Source organism: Semicossyphus pulcher, unplaced genomic scaffold (assembly GCF_022749685.1).
Source record: "Semicossyphus pulcher isolate SPU_LCO1_2020_fin unplaced genomic scaffold, fSemPul1.0.p SCAF_5, whole genome shotgun sequence".
Taxonomy (NCBI): domain Eukaryota; kingdom Metazoa; phylum Chordata; class Actinopteri; order Labriformes; family Labridae; genus Semicossyphus; species Semicossyphus pulcher.
This window is the reverse complement of record NW_027211726.1, coordinates 28615382-28636596: the sequence shown is the minus strand read 5'-3', so window position 1 is coordinate 28636596 and position 21215 is coordinate 28615382. Positions and strand designations below refer to the sequence as shown.

Below are 21215 nucleotides of genomic sequence, written 5' to 3'. Positions count from 1 at the left end.
GTGGTTCGTGGGCTGTGTATGTATTAAAGCTCACAGCTCAGACTGGAAGTGAATGAGCTCCCTGTGCATCCAGCCTCCTATGCTTGGCATGTCCTCCTGTGGACTGACTGGGGAGCACTCCGGAGGAGCGCACACACACACACACACACACACATACAGATAGAGGACTGGCTGTGTATGCACTCATTCCCAGAGGGCTCTCCTCTCTGTCTCCCTGGAGAGCGCCGCTCTCAGGCTGCTGATGAAGCTGCGATGTCTGACGTGACAGCGTTGCTAACCCTCAGCTGACATTGTGCTGGAGACACAACAACAGATGAGGGCATGTGTTGCTTAGTTCAGATGAGTCTGCTAGATGACGCTTTAGGTGAAATAAGTCCAAATTAGCATGCTGTTTTCATTGTGTTTCATCATCAACATCCTCATGCTCATGTTTTAGGAGGAAGCTTATTTTAGAAATCACTTATTAAGCAGCTTAACCCTCTGAAAACGTTCCTCCGGCAGGAGATCGATGTTAGCATGAACCTGTTCAATTCAGTTTTGAATAAAAAACATAACAGCTAAACATCTCATTCTTTTCAAAACTGAAAATTAAGATGCAGGTCATTTTTGCAGTCATGTGGTAAACTCTTTGATGATGTCATCACAATACCTATGGTGTAAAACAGGGTTACAACCTGCGGAGGCTGGGGCTGTGTGCATAATCCTGTTGAACCTGATTTAAAATAAAAACCATGGAAGCTAGATCACAACTTACAGAACTTACATAACATTTTAGGTAGTGCAGATTTGAGAAGTGACATCTCAATAAGCAGAATACCATTGTAGACTCTGTATCTCTTTGGACTTGGCTGTTAATGTTTCTTATGAATATGTTCTGCATGTTTATTAACATGGTTAAACTTTTGTATTGTTTTGTTTATTACACAGTTTCAATACTTTATCAGTGATGATGGTTTATAGAGTTACATAACCTGTAAGCTTAGGTTTTACAGATTGTAGGGATATGAGGCATTAAAAAATACTCATAGAAATGACATCACAATAACCAGAAATACCAGTAGAAGCCCGAGCAGACTTTAACTTTTGCAAAATAATACATGAGCCAGTTTTACACTTAAATCTGTTGTATTTGCCTTTTAGAAAACTGCACCTTTTTCACATTCATGTTTCATTTTTAGGTCAAACTAACAAGGACAAAAACTAAAAGGGTTTAAAATAGTTTTTGTGGTTGATTGTTTAGAATTATGTGGCTGAGTTTTAATACTGAGACTGGTCTATGGTTTTTTTGTCATCCCCATGTACAGTATGCATTTCTTCATTCTGATTCTTCCTGAAAAGAATGGAGTACCAATGTAGTACGAATTCAAGACTCCCAAAGTATTGATTTTCCTTTGAGATGTGTACCGATCTCTCCTAAAAAAGCCTGAGCTTCTAGGAGGGAGGCACCTTCGCCTGCCTCGCTCTCTCCCTCTCTCTGTAGTCAGTGAGGATGCTGGAAGATAAATTTAGCCCTCCAGCTCTCCTTCCATCTGCTACCACATGGTTTAGGGCCGTTACCATAGGAACCACCGCTGGGTGCCCATTAGTGTGAGAAGAGGAAATTGACAAGATTTTTAAAAAGCCATTTATACAATATTCTCTTTCTGTGTTGTGTGTGAATGAACGCAGCATTTCACAAATTTATATAAGAGATGTTTTTTTTTTTTTTTGTAGTTTAACTGAGGTGATGTGTTTCAGAACCTGCAGATTAGAGCGCAGTCGCAGAGTGTAACCGTGTGCCCACACTGCAAATATATATAACCTGCAACGATTAGATTACATAAATATAGGCTAATGTTCATGGCAGACATAAACAGGAAAAGGTCCGGTGTGATTAGAAGCATCAAATATTCCTTTATTTCATCAGCTCGGAAATTTGCACAAATAAATTCCAATATGGGCCTATCACGAAATGTTCGTATTGGCAGATGTTTTCCTGAAAGTGCAGATTTAAAACCTTTCTTACACAACATTTTATGGTGTAAAAAGCCCCAGTGGCCCTGACTTAAATGATTTCACATGAGCCAACTTGTCATATTTAGTGAAACATATTCTCAAGCCACAAAATGCTCTACATAGCCGACCTCTTTTTAGAACACCCTGAAAGTTGGACACAGACTTTGATTTGAATTTTGTGTATCAAAAGAAGATGTATTAAATTTTAGTGTTTATTAACGGTGCCTCGCAACCGTTCACCTCAAGAGAATCACTGAACTTGAAAGCCAAAGGCAGTGGAGAAAACAGAATCCGTGTGGAGAGAAGGGTTGAAGGAAAAAGAAAACCCTGCCAGCTAGGTTCATTTGCACCTCTCATGGTGCAAATGAACAGTCCTTAGTTAACTCTGGAACAAGTGTGAACCTTGCAAGTGTAAATGAGCAGATGCCTTGCTTGATTTTAAAAATGTCACTTGCTTTTAGGCGCCAGTTTTGTACTAAGCGTGATGTAGCTGATATGTATCTCGCTCCTGTCCTCATCAGCCCTGCAGACTATGCTGTTGCTTTGAAAGTCTCACAGGCTGAGCTGTTGGGCTTTATTTTCAGGAAGGTGACTGAGTCTCTGAATCTGCTCCAAAAGTTCCTAATATACCTGTCTGACTCGAATTGACCTATAGTCTCCTAGTCTCACTGCAATACATTTAGGCATATGACATCAAAATGGTGTGGTGGAAAGTATATTTAATATACCTTCATAGTTTATCAAATGTTTTGTTATAAAAAATGTTAAGTAGGTTACATTTTTAACTGGCATGTAAACTTTATCAACCTGTAATCAGTAATTAGGATATAATCCAGCAGCTCTGCCGTCTTGCACCAGTATGTGGGTGTAGAAACCAGCTGGTCAGTGCGTGGGCTGCCTTGTTTACTGTTTCAGTATGCTGGCACGAAAAAACACGGGGAGTTTTCTTCAGTATCTCCACTGAGTCACCTTGTGTATGTTCTCATAGCTAACAGTCACCCCTTGCATTCATTTGGTCTGGCCTTTTTAAGCCACTAAACGTTAAAAATATCAACACACTACGCGGTAATATAACAAATAGAGCCATTCACATGTCAGAATTAGGTTTATTGGTTTACACATGGAATTTGACTTGGTGTTTTGGTGCATAACAATAAAACCAGAGGGAGAATTTAAAACAAGTGTGCTCAGATGTGGCAGCATTGCAATCACATGTAAAATATTCAGCATTCATTAAAGCACGTTGATACCACAGACTGATTATAGAGTAGACATAGTCAGTAGACAGTGACGTCACTGTTTTGAAGTCGCTATTGACATTTTTGGTTTTTGGATCCAGAAGTGACCATGTTTGGATTGGAGTGTTGATGTTGAGGGTGTAAAAACATATTGATACAATGGAGTACATCACAATATGATGTTTTCTGATACTGTATGGATTTCTTTTTTTTATAAGCTTCTCCGCCATTGTTTTACAAGCCTGTATCCCAGCAGGCCGAAGTTGACCCCTGTCTGGCCTAAGCGTTGGTGACTTTTTTTATGTAGTAAAGATGCTTTGAAAAGTACAGTTACAGTGAGGCCACTCAGTCAGAAACATGGATATAATGGATGGAAAGCTCACAGAGAAAAATCTGTAGGGTAAACGGGAAAACACTACAGGACAATGATGGTGTGTTCTTAAGTCTATTAAAGTTTTCCTAAAATTAGTCTGAAACATTGCTATATATACTGTAGACAGTATTGCAATATATTGAATTGTTACCCTTGTATTGTGATATTTACTGCATTGCCAGATTCTTGCCAGTACTGAGAACCAGTGGATATACAGTGGTACCCCTCCATCCTGGTTGACAGGTCACCCTGATGGCAACTTCTCAATCATTTGTAGCCCTGCTTAATCATCTGTTTTACTCCAAATGGGACAATAATATACAAAATACACATAATGCTGTATTGAAGAAGATTTGAACCGTAAACTCATAAGGTAAATGTTTATAAAGGTAATAAAGGACTGCATTGGCGTCAATATTAAACCACAAGGCTCCATCCACATCTTATGCAGTGTTTGGTTGAGACACTGCCAGGTTCACATGCCACTGTCCCTTATTTAATCCCTGTGCAATTAATTATGCAGAGAAAACTTCAAGCTTAGCAATTTTATTGAGACCAAAAAAAGACAAAGGTGCTTCTATGGCAACACATTTTAATGAGTAACTCCCTCCTCAACTGGGAGGATCTCGTATTCCTTTGTGTAAATGACAAACTCTTCTTTGGGAGAGATTTTTTTTTTGTTCTGTCTTGCAGCAGGAAGAGACAAATCATGATCTGAGAGTGGGTGGGATATGTAATGCTGTCCAACAGAAAGATACTGTGGTTCACAGTTTTGTAATAAGATTGCGTGGTTGATTAGAAGTCATTGAAGAGCACGACAAATTCAAGTTATGCTGTTATTGCAGTGTTCCTTTTACAGTCATTGGACAAATTGCCGCTCTATCTCTGGGAATGCTAGCAGAATCATTTTTACCTGCTGCATGCTGGTATATTTTTATACAAAATATTACATAAACCATTCTGCTTTAAAGCATTCAACAGCCAGAGGGGAGCGAAAGCTGAATATGACACATACAGGGATTATGTAACACATGAAACATAAATATCCATATTAAGCGAGCGGAGGGTTGGGAGGTTATATGTGTCTATAGTTCAAATATATGTACTATCCTAAATAATGAGTTGTTTGTCCTTACAGATCTTTGTTTTTTGAAGATTGAAGAAGAATACCCCGCAGAGTCAACTCGTCATCAGAGTGTGTGGCAGCAGGACTGTCTGAGTGCTTCATGATGGGATACTTAAGGTCAGCAAGGCAGAGGACTTCCTCCACAGTACATGACATATCACAGCTGCACTCTTTGATAACAAGGTTCTACATTTGATGGCATCATTCTGCTGTCAACCATTAAAGTTGAAGCATACAAGTGACAACTACCATGAATCATGACAGTCAGCTAAAGTGGATATATTTTGATAGAATTCATTCCCATTAAACCAACTATCCAGTTAATGATTTGGCTTGAACTCTGTAGCCTGGCATTGGCAGACACATCCCACTTTTCTACTTGAGGCTGTTCTTCCATTTTATGGAGGCCTTGCATAGTTGCCTGACGACTGGGGAGCAGTCCGGAGGTCAAGAGCATCGTCAACCAGAGTCTCCTCCCCGAGGCTCCCAGTCTAAGTCTCCCTCCAAGCCCAGTCAGCAACAGCAAACTGGCTCCCAAAAGCCGCATGGAACACTTCAGCAAACCAAACAGTCTAGAAGACAGCATCCTGAACGTAAACGTCTCCGACACCAGCGGCAGAGCATTGACTCGGATACAGTGCCGGAACCTAAACATGAGGCAACAAAAGCCACTACAGTTTCTAGTTCATCATCAGAGGCCCAACCATCCTCAGCAGGTGGCCCCTCCCAGTCTAATCCAGAAACTCAGGAGGGCACCCCAAAACAGAAACGTGAGCGTAAGCCTCAAAGACCAGGCAAATATGTCTGCACTTACTGTGGTCGTGCATGTGCGAAGCCTAGTGTCCTTCAGAAACATATTCGCTCCCACACAGGTGAAAGACCATATCCCTGTGCCCCATGTGGCTTCTCTTTTAAGACCAAGAGCAACCTGTACAAACACCGCAAATCACACACACACAGGGTTAAGGCGGGTCTGGCACTTGGGGAGCCAAGATCTTTAGAGGAGCAAGTCACTGAGTCAGAAGATGAAGCCAAACAGCTATCATCAGCATCTTCCCATACAGAAAGACAAGGCAGTGTAGCCTCACTCAAGAGTTATGAAACAGACAGGGCCAAAGATAGCACTGGAGGAAATGATGACTCCTACGCAGTGAAAAAGAGACTAGCTCTGCGTCTAAGCAGAGGAAAACATGGTCCTCGGGACTCGGCTGATGAAAAGACCTCGTCTCTTATTTTAGCGAGTAAAGGTAGCACAGAATCTGGCTATTTCTCTCGCTCTGAGAGTACTGAGCAGTCACAGGACAGCCCCCCAAACACAAGTGCCAAAAGCTATGCAGAGATCATCCTCGGCAAGTATGGACGTCTCGGACACCTACAGAGGATGTCTCGGCACCATAACCAGCAGCCCTCTGGTCAGGAGGACAAAAACATCCCATTCACAGTCCCGAAGAAGCAGGTCATTGACCATATCACCAAACTCATCACTATCAATGAGGCAGTGGTGGACACAAGTAAAATTGACAGCGTAAAACCGAGGAGATTCTCACTGTCAAGAAAGAATAGTTCAGAGTCCCAAAAGAGTTCGTCTATTAAGGAACCTCTTCTTCATAGCCCTAAAGCTGGAGATCTGGGCTATAAAAACAGTGGCTCCATCACCATGGGAGTTCCATGTGAAAAATTTCATCATCCATCCCTTAATGTGGAGCATCCAGCTGGCCAAACATCCAGCGCCTCTCTGGTGAGAAGTCATTCAATGCCCTCTGCAGCAAGTACTTTTGATGCCTCCAGTGGTGGCCCAAGTAAATTGTGCCCAAGTCAGTCCTTTGATGAAAGACCGCATGCATCCCGTCGTTATGGGATGCTTAGACGGCAGCCAGCTATTGAAATCCCACTTGGTGCTGAACTTACAAAAGAGGAACACGAGGGCCCTCATTCATTTTACCCAGACAGCGTTACCACTGTGCCTGACCACAAGCAAAGTCATCCACAGCCATATGAGTGTGAGGCCTGTGGCACTGGATGCAAAGATTGGGAAGGTTATAGGAGACACAAGCAAAGCCTGTGCTTAGTCCATCATCCCAGAAATGAGGTTGTTATTAGTCAAATGGAGTGCTCTCAGTTAATTAACCATTCAGTCAGAGCAGGAGCTTCAGCAATGCGCAAGAGAAGGAAAGAGGAGAGTTTTGAATTCGATGACCCCTCTTCTCCTTCATTACCCTCTCCTGCCCTTTTGTTAGGACAATGTAAAGATGAAAGCAATGTAGCTTATGACTGCCCCAGAAGACCAACACTGCAGACCTGTTCTGTAATTCAACACACTAGTTCATTTGAAAAACTAGATTCGGTGTGCAATGAGAATCAGGACACTGATGCAGCAAAAAACTCTCCAGCTCGCGAGGAATATCAACTGGTTCCTCATACACAACTCCAACAGCCATCGACAAAACTAACAACCCGAAAACTGGTTCGCCAACACAGTGTGCAGGTTCCAGAAATACTGGTCACAGAGGATTCCAATATGAACACAGGGACGACGACAACAGAGGCAACCCCCCAAGTAAAACAGTCAGAGAAACCCGATGAATTTCAATGGCCACAGAGAAGCCCCTCTCTGGCCCAGCTTCCTATTGAAAAGCTTCCGCCAAAGAAGAAGCGCTTACGTTTAGCTGAGGTTGCCCAGTCCTCTGGGGAATCCAGTTTTGACTCCATATCCCTGCCTCACAGCCCCAGTCAGGATAGTAGTGCATCCTATGCATCCAGTCGTTCCACATCCTTTGAAGAGTCAAATAGACAAGATGTGGAAATAGCAACGTCGACACCACTGAGGAGATCAAGAGCTGCTCATATGCTGACAGTTCCTGGGGTGCATCAGCACAGAGAAATGAGGCGCTCAGCATCTGAGCAGGCACCTCATGACCCACAACCCAGTATAGTAATGGCGGAGACCCGCAGCAAGTCTTTTGACTACAGTTGTCTGTCTCCTGAGCGCTCTGCTGTTGGCTGGAGGGAAAGAAGAAAATGTCTTCTTATGAGACACACTGCTGTCAGAGATCCAGATGAGGAGGAGGAGGAGAAGTTTACCAAAACGAGCCGTAGTCCTGAACATGTTATCCCTAGAACATCCTCTCAAACAAGCCCAACTCCTGTGTACTGCAGTAGGTCCCCTACTTCTCCTTTATCAGGTGACACAGTGTTGCATAATCAAGAAAGATTACAATGCAAAGAGATGTTCTCGCAATGGAAACTTAGTCAAAATATTAATTTAAGAGGCAGCACAGAACACTCTCTTACCCACTGCCCATCTGTAGACCCTGTAAAAGAAGAGGCCCAAAACATCCATACAGGGCAGCCCCCTCCTCAGGCATCACAACCCTTTCCTACACATGGACCATCTGGGGCAGCTAGAGCTCGCTACCTCCCCTTGTCTACAGGGCTGAAGCTAGAGATTCCTTTACTTCATGATGATTATTCAGAAGTTCGAGTGAGTCACTCCCACATCCAGCACTCTGCCCCTCACATAACTTCCAGTCTGGAATTATTGAGGCCAGTCACGTCTCCAGCAGTAGCAGTGCGTCTCCAAACAGACACCCTCACCCTAGCATGTTCCATTTATACCACATTGTCTCAGTCCACATCCCCTAGATGCCAGGAGAAGGTTGATGCTATTTCACACAATATGGGAATCCGAACAGCTGAATACAGAGACAATAGGAATATAAGTACAGACCTTCAATTGTGGTCTGACGATGGCCTGAGGGTATCGGGCTCAGGGGGCAATAAGCGCATGCTTTCCCCTTCAAACAGTATAGAGATCCTACCTGAGTCACAGCAGCAGCAGAAACGGGTAAAAGAAGAAGAGGAGAGGGAGGTGGGATTTGTTGACAAGGCATTAGTGGACACATGCAATCAGGAACTTAAAGGGGAAATTCCATCATGTCTACCTCGTGTTTGTCCTCCAATCACGAATGTTGGACCCTCATTCCCAAGTCTGCTGTCCAGCACCTGTAATAGCTGGTGTTATTTGAACTACGTTAAACCAAACCCGTCTACTTTGGATGAACAGAAGCCTTCAGTGTATTCATCATGGTCCACTAGCAGCTATGACCCCAACCCACCTGGCCTCTCCAGCAAGACGGCTCTCTCTCTGCTGCACAGTAAACAGAGGCTCAGTCCTTCCATCTACACTACATCACCCATGTCAGGCAGGACGACTGAGTCAATGGAGCAAGAGGACAACAAAAGACCATACTCCGCTGAGGTAATTGCAACACTAACACTGATTACAACTCTTTAAATTTGAAAGATAGCATTTTATTTAAACCTACAACAAGTGATATTCCACTTTTATTAGACCTTCCTAAATGTAGAGGTACACAGAAGGTGTGACAAAAACGCAAAAAAAAAAATTTCCACACAGAGAAAGTCAATGCCTGGTGATGCAAAATGGCGCTATGCAATGCGAAACATGTAAATAAGCAACATTTTTTTATTTTTTGTGAGTTAAACAAAGGAAACTTTCCTGATGTCCTGAGATTGCTTCAGAAATCAGTCACTCCAACCTTCATTCCGAAAACAAGTATTTTAAAATGTGTTTGCTTTTATTCAAACATTATGGCAAAGATACATTTTTATACATTTGCATCATGATGTAGACATTTCTACATGTAATTGTCCCTTACATTGCAATTAAATCCAGGCAAAATATGTTTATTTTGAGTTATACCACTACAAGCCAGCTTGCAGTGGATGTATGACTGAAAACTGCCCCCACCAGAGGCAGGTAAATAGGCCATCTAGAGCAGAAACAGACTTCCAGTAGTTGGTGTCCATCCAATATATCCTGGTACTGAGCTGGGCCTAGCCTGACCATGCTAACAAATCAAGAAACTGGCACTGGCCTGCCTCAGGGAACTGAGGCAGCATTAAAGTTAAGAAAGATATATCATTTAGATGATTGGTGCCCAAAGTTAAGGAATCACAACCCAAAATTCTGGTTAAATTTATTCAGGGATTTCCCTGGCATGGGTTTTCTCTTTGCTTTTTCCCACCAATGGACTGTTTACAGAAGGCACGGCGTAGGTTGGGGCATTCTTATGGTAGCCTCTATCCACAAAAGGGTTGGAAAGATACTTTGTTCTAACTTTGCCGGCCCAAAGTTTATGTTGATGAGTGTAAGAATCTTTACTAGGACGACCAATACAAAGATTTATGTTCTTTAACAATTGCTTTCAAACACAACGTTCAATGAGAATTCCCAATTTTTCTCTCCCTGGGCATGCTGGAGCAGAGTTGGTGAATTTGCCCATGTCTCTTTCGAGTGTAGGTCTACAACAGCCAGTCATACTGCAGAGACCAGGAGGGAAAAGGGAGGGAACAGCAGTCAGCAGGTGACAACAGCTCATACAGAAAAGAGGAGAAGGACGAAGAGAAAAAGGTGAAGGAAGTGCCCTCGTGCTCCAGAAATAGAAAACCTCCCGACGTTTGGATCTCTGAGAGGGGGTGAGTTTGAACTCATGACATTTCAGTACCGTGTAAGATACTTAAGAACAAAAATAATTGTCTGTATCCATCAGTGTAAAAGCTGATGTACCTGATTGCTTACTATTTATGGCTTGCGTCACACAATGAGGCATTTTGTGGAAACTGTTGTCTGTCCACCATGTTGAAGGGGCCGAGGGTTGGCTGTCTGCACCAACAGAGCCCGTCTGTTGAGGTGCTGAAGCCAGGAAACTACCTTGCTTCCTTTGCGCCTGCAGAGATTCGTTTACACCAACCACCAGAGCAAATGGGGCTACAGCACATTTCATTCCCTTAAAGCCCTTACACTGGCACCAATGGAATGACTCGAAAATGTATGGTACTGTACATACGAACATTTACCTTTCACCTTTAAAGGGAGCCTGTCAAATTGCAAAGAACTGCAGAAAAAAGGAAAAACTTGATTGAAAAAGTGCTTGGGTCTAAAACTATGCTGAGCGAACACGTAACTAGTATTTGAAAATGTATGCATTGGTGCTTAGTTTGGTAAATGATTATATTACTTTATTTTAAAATCTTTTTTGTTCAGTAATTGTTGGCCTTTGCCTTTATTGGATAAAGCAGCTGAAGAGAGACAGGACAAATCTTAAAACAACACTCAGATGCCCATATCAACACTGAAACAAGTTACGCTTGCTGTGATCTTTTCTCCTGCTTAAACTGGCTGTTTAAAGATCCATTCCTTATTCACTTTAAATGGATGTGATGGGGAACAAAATCCACAGTTATCATCTTGTGCCAAAATATATCCTTAAGTCTATCTAATGCTCATATGAGGCTTAAGCAGTCTGTGCTAGACAAACTAAAGCCCCTTATACACTGCTGGTTCAAGGTGGGATTATTACGCCTCTGTTACGTTCCATCTTCTATGTAAAACGCACAGAGGCGGAATGGTGGGGCGAAGTTGTTCCGCCTCTGGGCGGGCATCGGAGGTAGTAACAGAGGTAAAATGGCGTCTGTGTAAACAGCAGAGCTGACGGGGCGGAACAGCGCTGTGTGTGTGTGTGTGTTTGAAGCAAGCGCTCATGAAGCACCTCATGCACGTTTTGCTTCCGCAACGTTAGAGCACTATGTAAAAACACACACTGGGGCGGCTTTCTGCCGGCGTTGCTTGGTCCAATGTAAAACGGCAATGGCTGCATGATGTTGAAGCTTCGTACGGCACTGAGGCCGATTAAAGATGATATCTTCCAAAGTCTTTTGATACAATTTTTTTTTTGTTACTTTCATTTGACTGCAGCTTAATCGCTGAAAATCAGGTGTCATACTTAAAATTTGCCTCAAATTACTTGAGATTTGGTTTTTGAAATTCCTAGCCTTGACTTTGGGGTTAACTGGGCTTTAGGAGTATGAGGTTCCCAGTTGAAAACTGAATTTTAGATCCCTCTGGAATTATTTCTAATAGAGCCTGAACAATATGGGATTTGAGTTTATGTCTTGTTATCTTACTATTAAAGGGCCAAAAGTCTGAATAGATCATTGGCATTGACAATGGTTTCACAGGACACCTTCAACAAACATCCAACCTACAGTTTAATGACTGTCCAGTTTACAATAGTTTACAATACACAATATAAAATACGGTATTTAAAATAGCATATTTAAAAGAACCACAGCAACAGCAATTCTGCTTAATGCCTCTCCACCCAATAATGACTGTGAGTGACAGGGACCTCATGTTGAATTAAAACTGTGAACAAATTGGTTTAAAAAAGTGACAATGGAATTGGCACAATAACACACCCAAAGGTGTGCTGATATAACAAATAATGGACCCAATGGAGGAAATGCCACTCTGCGTTTTGTCCCAGCTGCCTAGTTCAGGACAGTTTGAAGTGGATTATATCTGGCTTGTTTGTTATTAGAAAAAATGTGGCTTGTATGAGGTGAAACAAAAGCGAGAGAACAAATGTTAAAATAACAACAATAACTGGCTCTCATCTTTTCTTCAAAATGAGTTAAAATGCAGTTTGAGTTTGAGAAGTTTCTGTTATTTCTTAAATGAATTTGCTGTGAGATTAAACCAGACACACTCTGTACTTCTGATACCCATCCGAAATAAACACTGCTGCGATGCGACGCAGGAGAGTGCAGAGAGGTGCCATCTGTGTGTCTCTTTTTGGTTTGGGAGTGTGTCTGTGAACAAATCCCTGTTGTGACTCATGTTGACGCTTATCACAGCCTTCCTAAAGGAGTGAGTCATCCTCACGCCTGCTCGCTCTCTCCTTCTCTGTCTGAACACTGTGTCTGAGGGACAAAAAGATAGAACTGATGCAGCAGCGTTGTAGAACATTGTTGGCATGGGGGAAGGCAAGGGCACCTAGACTTAAGTCTTTGGTGTGAATACAGGCTGCTTTAAAGTGCAGAGTATGAGGGCAAAGTGTTCCGCTTTCATTAACCTGAAAGTTTTTCAAGACTGTTAAAGCCACCATTTATGATACCTGCCCAGTTTAGCCAGCCGTGAAGCTTGAAGTGAAAATAGCAGAAAAAGCAGCCGATTATAATCAGAACGATTGTTTGTTGTAGGAATGTGTTTTCATTTTCTGTGTTTTTTCTGCTTATTTGAAGCAGCAGCTGGTCAGGGCCAGGGTTTCCCTCCCTCTCTCGCCTGTTTTTATTGGCTGGCTGCAGCAAACCCCCGGACCTTGGGCCGCATCGTAGGCTCCCCCTTGTTTAGACTTGGAGGTGGTGTGAGCCGTGATGGGGTTATAAGGCAGTGGGGTGGGGTGAGGAGGGGGGACTGGTTTTGGCTTATGAAAGCTTCTCTGTTTAAACTGAAGTGGGCGCCTCGCTAAGGGACCCTCAGTGTACGTGGAGGGGTGGACCCCGGGCCCAGCTGCCACAGTGTGAGCTCCCTGTGTAGCAGAGACCAAACAGATAGTGCACTCACACTGGATAAATACGAGCACTGAAAAAGCTGCTTACAGGTGCTACAGGGCCTGCAGCCTGTCTGTCAGCTCCAGTTACACTCATATTGATTGTGACCATCATCCTGAGAGGCGCAGCATCAATAGACAAGTGACAGGGCAACGCTCTGAGGATGAAACTGAAACCTCTCGCTCTCCTCACACCCACAGATCAAACGAGAAGCATGCTTCCAGTCATGGCGGAGGTGGAGGGAAGAGCCAATGTGAGGATTGTGTGCCGGAAAAGTGCACCCTTTGCATCACAGAAACATCACCATACACCTGCAAACTCTGTAATGTTTCTATCAAAGCTAAAGGTAAGGAACAACCAGGGAAAATGTTTGCGATGTCTCTATTCACCGTGCATCCAGAATGAGTCCAGCCTTTCTTTTGTATTTTACAGGAAGCCTCACCGAACACCTGAGATCCGAGGCACATGGAAAAGAAAGCTGTTGTTGCCCTGATAGCACAGATGAAGGTATACTTTGATATTCAATTTTATAAATGTTGTAGACAAGTGTCTTTTTATACTACTGAGAAAATGACACTGCTGGTATTTTTGTTTAAATGTGCCAATATTTTTTGTCTGTTGTGGCTTGTATTTTTTTAATTCTTACATCTTTTAAATCACGGTGGTGGTAAACCACATGTTTTAAGACATATAAAATGCTCTGCTTGAAATAATAAATTGGGTTTGATATGTATCTTTCTGCAAAATACGTTTAATTACCTTGTAAAAATCCTCCCAAAGCATCTCCTCCTTCTCCCCCATTAAACATTCCTGCATCTGCACAGGCCCCGCCCACTATGTGCTACGTTTCTCCTTTCGTAAAATTACAGCCGAAAACAAAACACGTCTCTGCCATTGTTTAGTGGCAACTTGTTGAAGCTTAGCTAGCTTGAAATGTAGTCATTAGTAGCAGCAACGTTAACGTTAGTGAGTTTGCCAAAATTATGATCGCCAGAGTGGTTGCCATAGGTTACACATAATGATATGTATAGCGTCACCCCGTCCATTAACAGGATTGGCTCCTTAGATTTGTGACATCTCAAACCTGCCAATCTGAAAACGTGTTGTTCAGCCTGTCCTTGGTACACTGCAGTTTAAAAGCAGACAGGCCCAGCCATGGAGATGACTTATGTTGTCCCTGATGGAGATGTTTACAAGGTTAAACACTTGATTTTCACTGGAGGGGATATTTAAGAGAAAGATAAACAAGCAAATGTGTTATGAATCAACTTTTTTTCCTCTTAGGAGTCTGTGAAGAACCCTTAATCCCTCCAGTCACACGAAAAGATCCTCAGTACTCTGATCCAGGCAAAAGTGGACATGATGAAGACGACACTGCAAAGAACAAGGATAGCAGGGGTGAGGAAGACAACAAGTCAGAGGCAGCTGAAATATCTCACGCTGCTTCTTCTGAGAGAGAGAAACCTCATCCAGGAGGGCAGCTGATGGAGCCTGAACCCCGCCAATCCGCCCCGCCTCCCCCAAAGGATTCTACCCAGAAGAGCTCAGCCAGTGCCAGGAGGGCCCTGTTCGCCCGTAGACACATTGATGCTTCAGCATCGACGTCCTCTGGTGGCCCGTATTCTCCGGGTTCTCAATCCCTGATCTCACGGAGGGAGTCGTCCCCACCCCTCAGCCCCTCACCCAGGCCTCGCCTGTCCCCTGTTCCATCTTCCTCGCTCTCCCCGTCCAGTTGTCATGTCTCCTCCTCCACTCTGAGACCAGTCTCCCCTGTTGGAGGTCTTTCTCCTGTAATAGTCCAGTCCCATGGATCTGAGTCCTCTGGGCCTCGAGGTTCCTTGACAAACACCTCTGCTCGATGTCACGCTTGTATTCCCCCAAGAGACCGACCGTCTACAGCAAGACTGGTGAGTCACTTAAGCTTTTGCTGCAACAAAACAAGGTGACATAACGGTTTCTACATCTTACATAAATGCAACCGTTGTTTTTATCTCAGTCTGATTCTGTCATGATGCTCTGTTTTTGTCGTGTGTATAATTAACGTTGGTCAAAAAGGTGGCTTTTGTTCAAACCGCAGCCCTGTCTCACCTGTGACTCCATCCACCTATGTTAGCTTAGCCTACAGTTTTAAATAAATCAGCTTTTGGTTCACAAAGCTAATCTTGTGTGGCTCAGTCGAATCCCAGTAAGTCAACACGTAGAACAAATATAGATAGGCTGGTACATATGAGGTTATTTTAAAGTCGTACATTTATTGGAAAAGGAAGGAAAGGCAACTCTCTTGTTTTATATCACTCAAACCGAGCCTGCAGCTCTGAACCCTAAAATAATGCAGGAGAGCTCCCAAATAGACACTTCATGTTTTCTCTGGGCAGCCGCTGATAAAATGAGAAGCAGGCCGATCGTTAAATACCAAAGATTTGAACCACATGTCGACGATGAAAACAACGTGGATGAATCTCTCGGTTCACACTAATAAAATAAAAAAAGCATGTCCACTCAACCCTTGTGGTTATGTTTCGGTGTAACCTCACCACATTCTTCTTACCCTAATATAGGTCTCAGAGGAGTAGATACTAATTCACAACAGGGTTGGTTTAAACATCTGCACTCACTCGTTTCAGTCAGTAACTCTATGCATGCGCTCATTGTATGAAATTGGAGCCAAAATAGCCCCTGTGATAGGCACTGCCGTCTTGCGATGGTGACGTCATTTGGAGCCAGAGTTGTGCAATAGAGACGTTCTCAGATATGGAAACTTCAATGACTGTAGTGATTGTTTTAGTTATTTCTCCTTTCGCCGTTCATCCTCTACTCTGCACACCCCCTTTTTATAGCATCAAATAACTTTTGATTTGATTTTGATTTTATAGTTTGACTCATGTCCCATCTGTTAACATGGAGGAGGCAGGCTTTATGAGCGATACTGCAGCAGTCAGCAGGGGGCGATAGAGAGGGTTTGGCTTTACTTTAAGGGAGCTGTCACGTCGTCCATGTTTTTATACAGTCTATGAGTCAGACTAATGCATATCATGAATAGACACAAATTCATGCTGGGCACTGCGTCAGGCATTTAAATGTTTTCTACTCGAGCACGGTTTTGTGAAAGCTGATTAGCGTTAAGATTTTCCTTACATCTCAAGGCTTCGTCAGATACGGGCGATACGAACTCTATAAAAAAAACAAGCATTTTGAAAGTTGTTTGCTTTTGTTGTCTTCCTAACAGATCTGAAAACAACATGTACCAGCCACTGTGCATTGTGGTATCCTCTAACAACCAAATGTTCCGGCTGTTGATCTAAAAATCAGCTTACTGACATGTCTACTCTAAAATGGAGGAGGCATGTTGAAATTTCCTTTTGTCATTTTTTTACATCAAGACTGCATAACTTTTGAAAGAAGAAATAACACATCTTTCTCATACAGATGAAAAGCAGAATTCACAACAATTACATCGGCAGTAGCTCATGTTAGCAAACTACAGTATCTCATTACTTTGTGTGTAAAACATCAAACATTACAATTATTACATTATAAATGAAAGAAAAAACATAACAAAGAAATGTAATATTATAGCCTTTAAAATTACATGTTTAGTACTTCATATTACTACGAAAATGGTTCATCTTTTGAGCAAAGTCTTTTGAAGTTTGCATCCACAGCCAACTCACTCACTTTTCAGGAAAGTGCTTGTTACTTCAGCGAGTCTGCAAGAGCCTGTGAGTGCAGGTATTTGGATCCGACCTCAGTTCCTCGACAGGAGGTTCTTGTTGCCTGCCTGCGGTCCCACTGGTTCTCAGGCAGGTCGCCTCATAATGAAGTCTTTAAAGAGTAACCAATCGGCAACCTAAAGAAATTTGTGTTTTACTTGTTTCACCCAGCAGCTGGGTGTGGTTTTGAGTTCTCAAAAGTTTTGCTGCAACTGTCACCACACCAATAGTGGTGTCATAGCATGCTGCCTGTATGTGCATCACAGCAGCAAGGCCTTTATACAGTGGATGTAGCCACTATGAATTCACCTATTGGTTAGCAGATGTTTTGAAGGCTTGAGTTTTTGCCATTGCCAGAGCTGGGAAGAGGAGGTGGTGATGCATCTTCACGCCTCTATCTAACTTCACAGGTTGCTGTGTTAGCAACTTGTCAATCACAAGTAGTAGCCAAGCCCGAAAGCAGCACACCTTTCTTTATCATCTATTTAAAGATGAACATCATGCTGTGTTGGAGAAATCTTAAAACTAGAGATTGAGACCATAAGCTCATTAGGATTATATTTACTGAGGTAATATATCTGCTTCCAAACAATCAGACACTTGTCTTGCAAGCAGTAGAGTGTCCTCCTGCTGAAGAATGCAGGTTTAAGGCAACATTTGCTTCACTTTTCAGACCCAGATGCTACGTCAACTTCTTAAAAACAATCTTTGGGAGGAGGTAAATGCAAAACAACATGTTCAAAGTCTGTTAAGATGCTCTTTAAAGTAATCTCAAAGATCTCAGTTTCTCTTTGGCGCCATCTATGGCGATAAACGGTAATTGCAGGAGCACACTTCCCAGATATCCAGACAGTGCTGCATGTGTGACGTCCACGGTTGGCTCCGGTTGTAACTCTTTATTTTCCTCGCTGACGGTCGCTTTCCTTTTTAGACTGTTTGCTTCATCTGAGCGTCGAGTTTGTTTCTTTTTGTTTGGATTTTTACTTATTTTTTAAGTTGTATCTGTAGTCATCCATCTTTTCTTTGTTTGTTCAGCCCTAGTAGATTACTATTTACTTGCAACACTTGCAGAGACCGGAAAAGCAGCCGCTTGGCTCCGCCTACCCTCTCTGGCAGACCGACCACTGCTGGCTGATGGAAAACGCGTCACTAACTGGGCGCCGCTTGTGATATTTTCTGTGAAATTCGCCACAGACACCAACAGTTATTTAAATGAAAATCTTCGAGGTTATCACTTCAGCTGCGTACAAATTGCCACACCTCGCAGAAGCATGTACTGGGTGGAAAATATCTGACTTGTCAGAAAAAAGATAAGATTATAACCACATCATCATTCCTAATATTCTTTATATTAGTACTTTTAAATGCATGTACTACCACTGCTTCAGAAGCTTAAAAGGCTTGTTAACCTGTTTGGAAAAATGTCTGTCATTACACCTCTGCAGAACTTTGCCTTCAAAAGTTTTCTCAGCACCAAGGTCAAGAAATCTTTGAGTCATTACTATGGATTCAACGGCATCTTTGTTTGCCACAGCACTTTAATGTACATTTATGAATAACACCTTAAGTTCTGTCTTTTAGTTGACTGCATCCTGTTCTCTGTGCTGATAGTGACCTACTTTCCATTCAAGTTTCATTCTGTCTCATTTTGCTGTAGTCTGTGGATGAGGTCGGTCTGACCCACATCACCCTGCATCCCACGCGGCCTCGGGGAGCCCACAACCTCCTGAGTCACCTCCCTCTGCACTCCCAGCAGCCGAGCAGGGCCCCGAGCCTCCTCATTCCCATCGGGGGGATTCACATGATTCAGCCCAGGTCCCCCCTCCCTTTGTACAGCCTGGTGAGCAGCCCCCCAGCAGCCACAGCAAACCCTGCAGGGACAGGGACATCCTGGAGACTAAGCGACGCTCCGAAGGGGAGGTTTTCTCTGCTGCAGCGACAGGATACTCTCAAAGAGACGTCGCCCAGCAGTCTAGCCATCCCGCCGGACCCCGAGGCATTAGAGGGAACGTCCAGGAGCAGCCTGTCGGACACTTTACTACCCAGAAAGAGTCAAGGATGCTTCAACGTCCAACAACCGAAGAGTGCCGGGACAGAGACGAGGCATCCGGAGGTAGACACATACGCACATTTCACAGACAGGTGTGTTTACCCCAAGACCACCCAAGGCCAAAAAAAGGCTCCTTCCTCCCAGACATAACTCTGATAGGAGGGAGAGTCTGAAGGGACAGTGCAAAAGAAAGGAAATCTAAAAACCAGAGTCTGTTGTTAAAACGCAGCACAGGTTTAGAGACAGAGGAGAAAGACAAGAGCACTTGAGCACCGCTTCTGAATGACGCTGTTATGTAATTATATGAATAATATATATAGACACTATGTTAGATATGCAGTATGTTTTGTAAGTCTTTTTTTACCCTCTTGTTTGATGTCATCGGTGTTAATTTATTTATGTGCTATTATGCAAGTTCTGTACTATATGCAAGAGCAGCTGGAATGAAAATAGACAAAGTTTTAATCAGTTTCCCTCCTAACCCCTTCGACAGCTCTAATATACTATTGCTGTGTTAATGTACTGTATTACCAAAATGGATATAGAAAGGTACTACACATATTTATTCACCCCGACCAGTATTTTGAAGTGCAATTTTATGTCGAGATTGTGGTTTAAAACGTCATTTTTACAGGCTGTGATGAATATTATTTGTCCGTTTTGTTTCTGTTGTTGTTGTCGTCTTTGTTTGTGTTCAAAGAAGCAGGGTTACGATCACCTCCTTTTCTAATGTCTTTAGGAAGAGAAGTTTCAGATCAAGACATTTGCAGTGCACTGACAAAAAATTTGATATCCAGAGGAAACCTGTTTCACGTACATGGTAGCTACGGTGCCGTTTTTTTCATATACAGATACATGTATTTTTGTGTTGGTGCTTTTATAAATGATACAATCACTCTGTCATTTTCATGTTTACCATTAAACTTCTCATTTTTACAGATTTATATTAAAACCGTGTCGCTTGTGTGGTTTTTGAGTTTGTTTTCGCTCTTCTTTCCCAGTGAAACACAATTTTTCTAATGCAAATTGAAGTACAGAATAAATGGAAATCAATGGAAGGTAAGAACCACATCTAAAAAATGTGAAACCTGGTTTTTGAGTTTGGTATTGATATTCATTTCCAGTCTAACACAAGTGTTTTTTAATGCAAATTAGAATATAAAAACAAATAGAAATCAAATGGCTGTTTTGGAAGTGAGAACACAGGATTGTTCAAATGCAAATTGAAGAAGAGAAATGCACCGAAATGGGGCGCCGGTTTAGCTCAGTGGTTACATCGCGACTCCCGTGTATAGAGGCCGCGTGTCATCCCCACTCTCTGTCTGTCCACTGTCCTCTCTCTCAAATGAAGGCATAAAAGGCCCAAAAAAAAGAAAGACAAGTAATGCATCTGACTAAATGGCTGTTAAGTTAAAGTTGTAATCTCGAAGATCTCAGTTTCATTCTCTTTGCCGGCACCTTCGGCGATAAAAGGTAGCTGCGGGAGCACACTTCCCAGATATCCAAACAGTGTTGGATGTGTGACGTCCACGGTTGGCTCCGGTTGTAGCTCTTGATTTTCTGCTGATGTTCGCTTTCCTTTTCAGACTGTTTGCCTTCATCTGAGTGTCGAGTTTGTTTCTTTTTCTTTGGATTTTCACTTATTGTTGAAGTTGTATCTGTAGTCATCCATCTTTTCTTTGTTTGTTCAGCCATAGTAGATTACTGTTTACTCGCAACACTTGCAGAGACCGGAAAAGCAGTCGCTTAGCTCCGCCTACCCTCTCTGGCAGACCAACCACTGAGTGATGGAAAACGTGTCACTAACTGGGCGCCGCTTGTGATTTTTTTCGTGAAAGGCACCACAGACACCCAGTCTGTAATACTGCAAATGCAAAGGCTTTCATCAGTGGGCCATAGGCCCAATCACCATTGTGTTACCTCATTCGGCGATTATCACTTTAAAGGATAAAAATGAATAGAAATCAATGGCTGTTTAAAAGCGAGGAAAACCACCTTTAAAAATGTGAGTCCTGACATCATGCTTAAAAGCAACATGGTTTTTGAGTTTTAATTCTCGTCTTTTTCAGTAGAACACAAAACTATTCAAATGCAAATTGAAGTATGGAAATGTATGGGAATGGGGCACTGGTTAAGCTCAGTGGTTAAATCGCACGTCCCTATACAGAGGCTATAGTCCTCGATGCAGCGGCCCCGAGTTCCACTCCCACTGTCGGCCCTTTACTGCGTGTTGTCCCCAATTTGCTCCTGTTTTCTCATGTTTTTCTGGGATTGAAGATTGAAACACAAAGAAGGTTAATGGCATTAC

The 21215-nt window shown here is 42.8% G+C and overlaps 1 protein-coding gene across 1 annotated transcript; it reads left to right on the top strand.

Moving 5' to 3' along the window:
* The first annotated feature begins 5028 nt into the window (after positions 1 to 5028).
* hivep3a (HIVEP zinc finger 3a) lies at positions 5029 to 19859 on the top strand. Its single transcript, XM_069681780.1, has 6 exons — positions 5029 to 8990; positions 10056 to 10231; positions 13348 to 13493; positions 13580 to 13654; positions 14432 to 15054; positions 18515 to 19859. The coding sequence occupies exons 1-6, from the start codon at positions 5133 to 5135 to the stop codon at positions 19055 to 19057; spliced, it is 5421 nt and encodes a 1806-aa protein (XP_069537881.1). The 5' UTR covers positions 5029 to 5132; the 3' UTR covers positions 19058 to 19859.
* The last annotated feature ends 1356 nt before the right edge of the window (positions 19860 to 21215 follow it).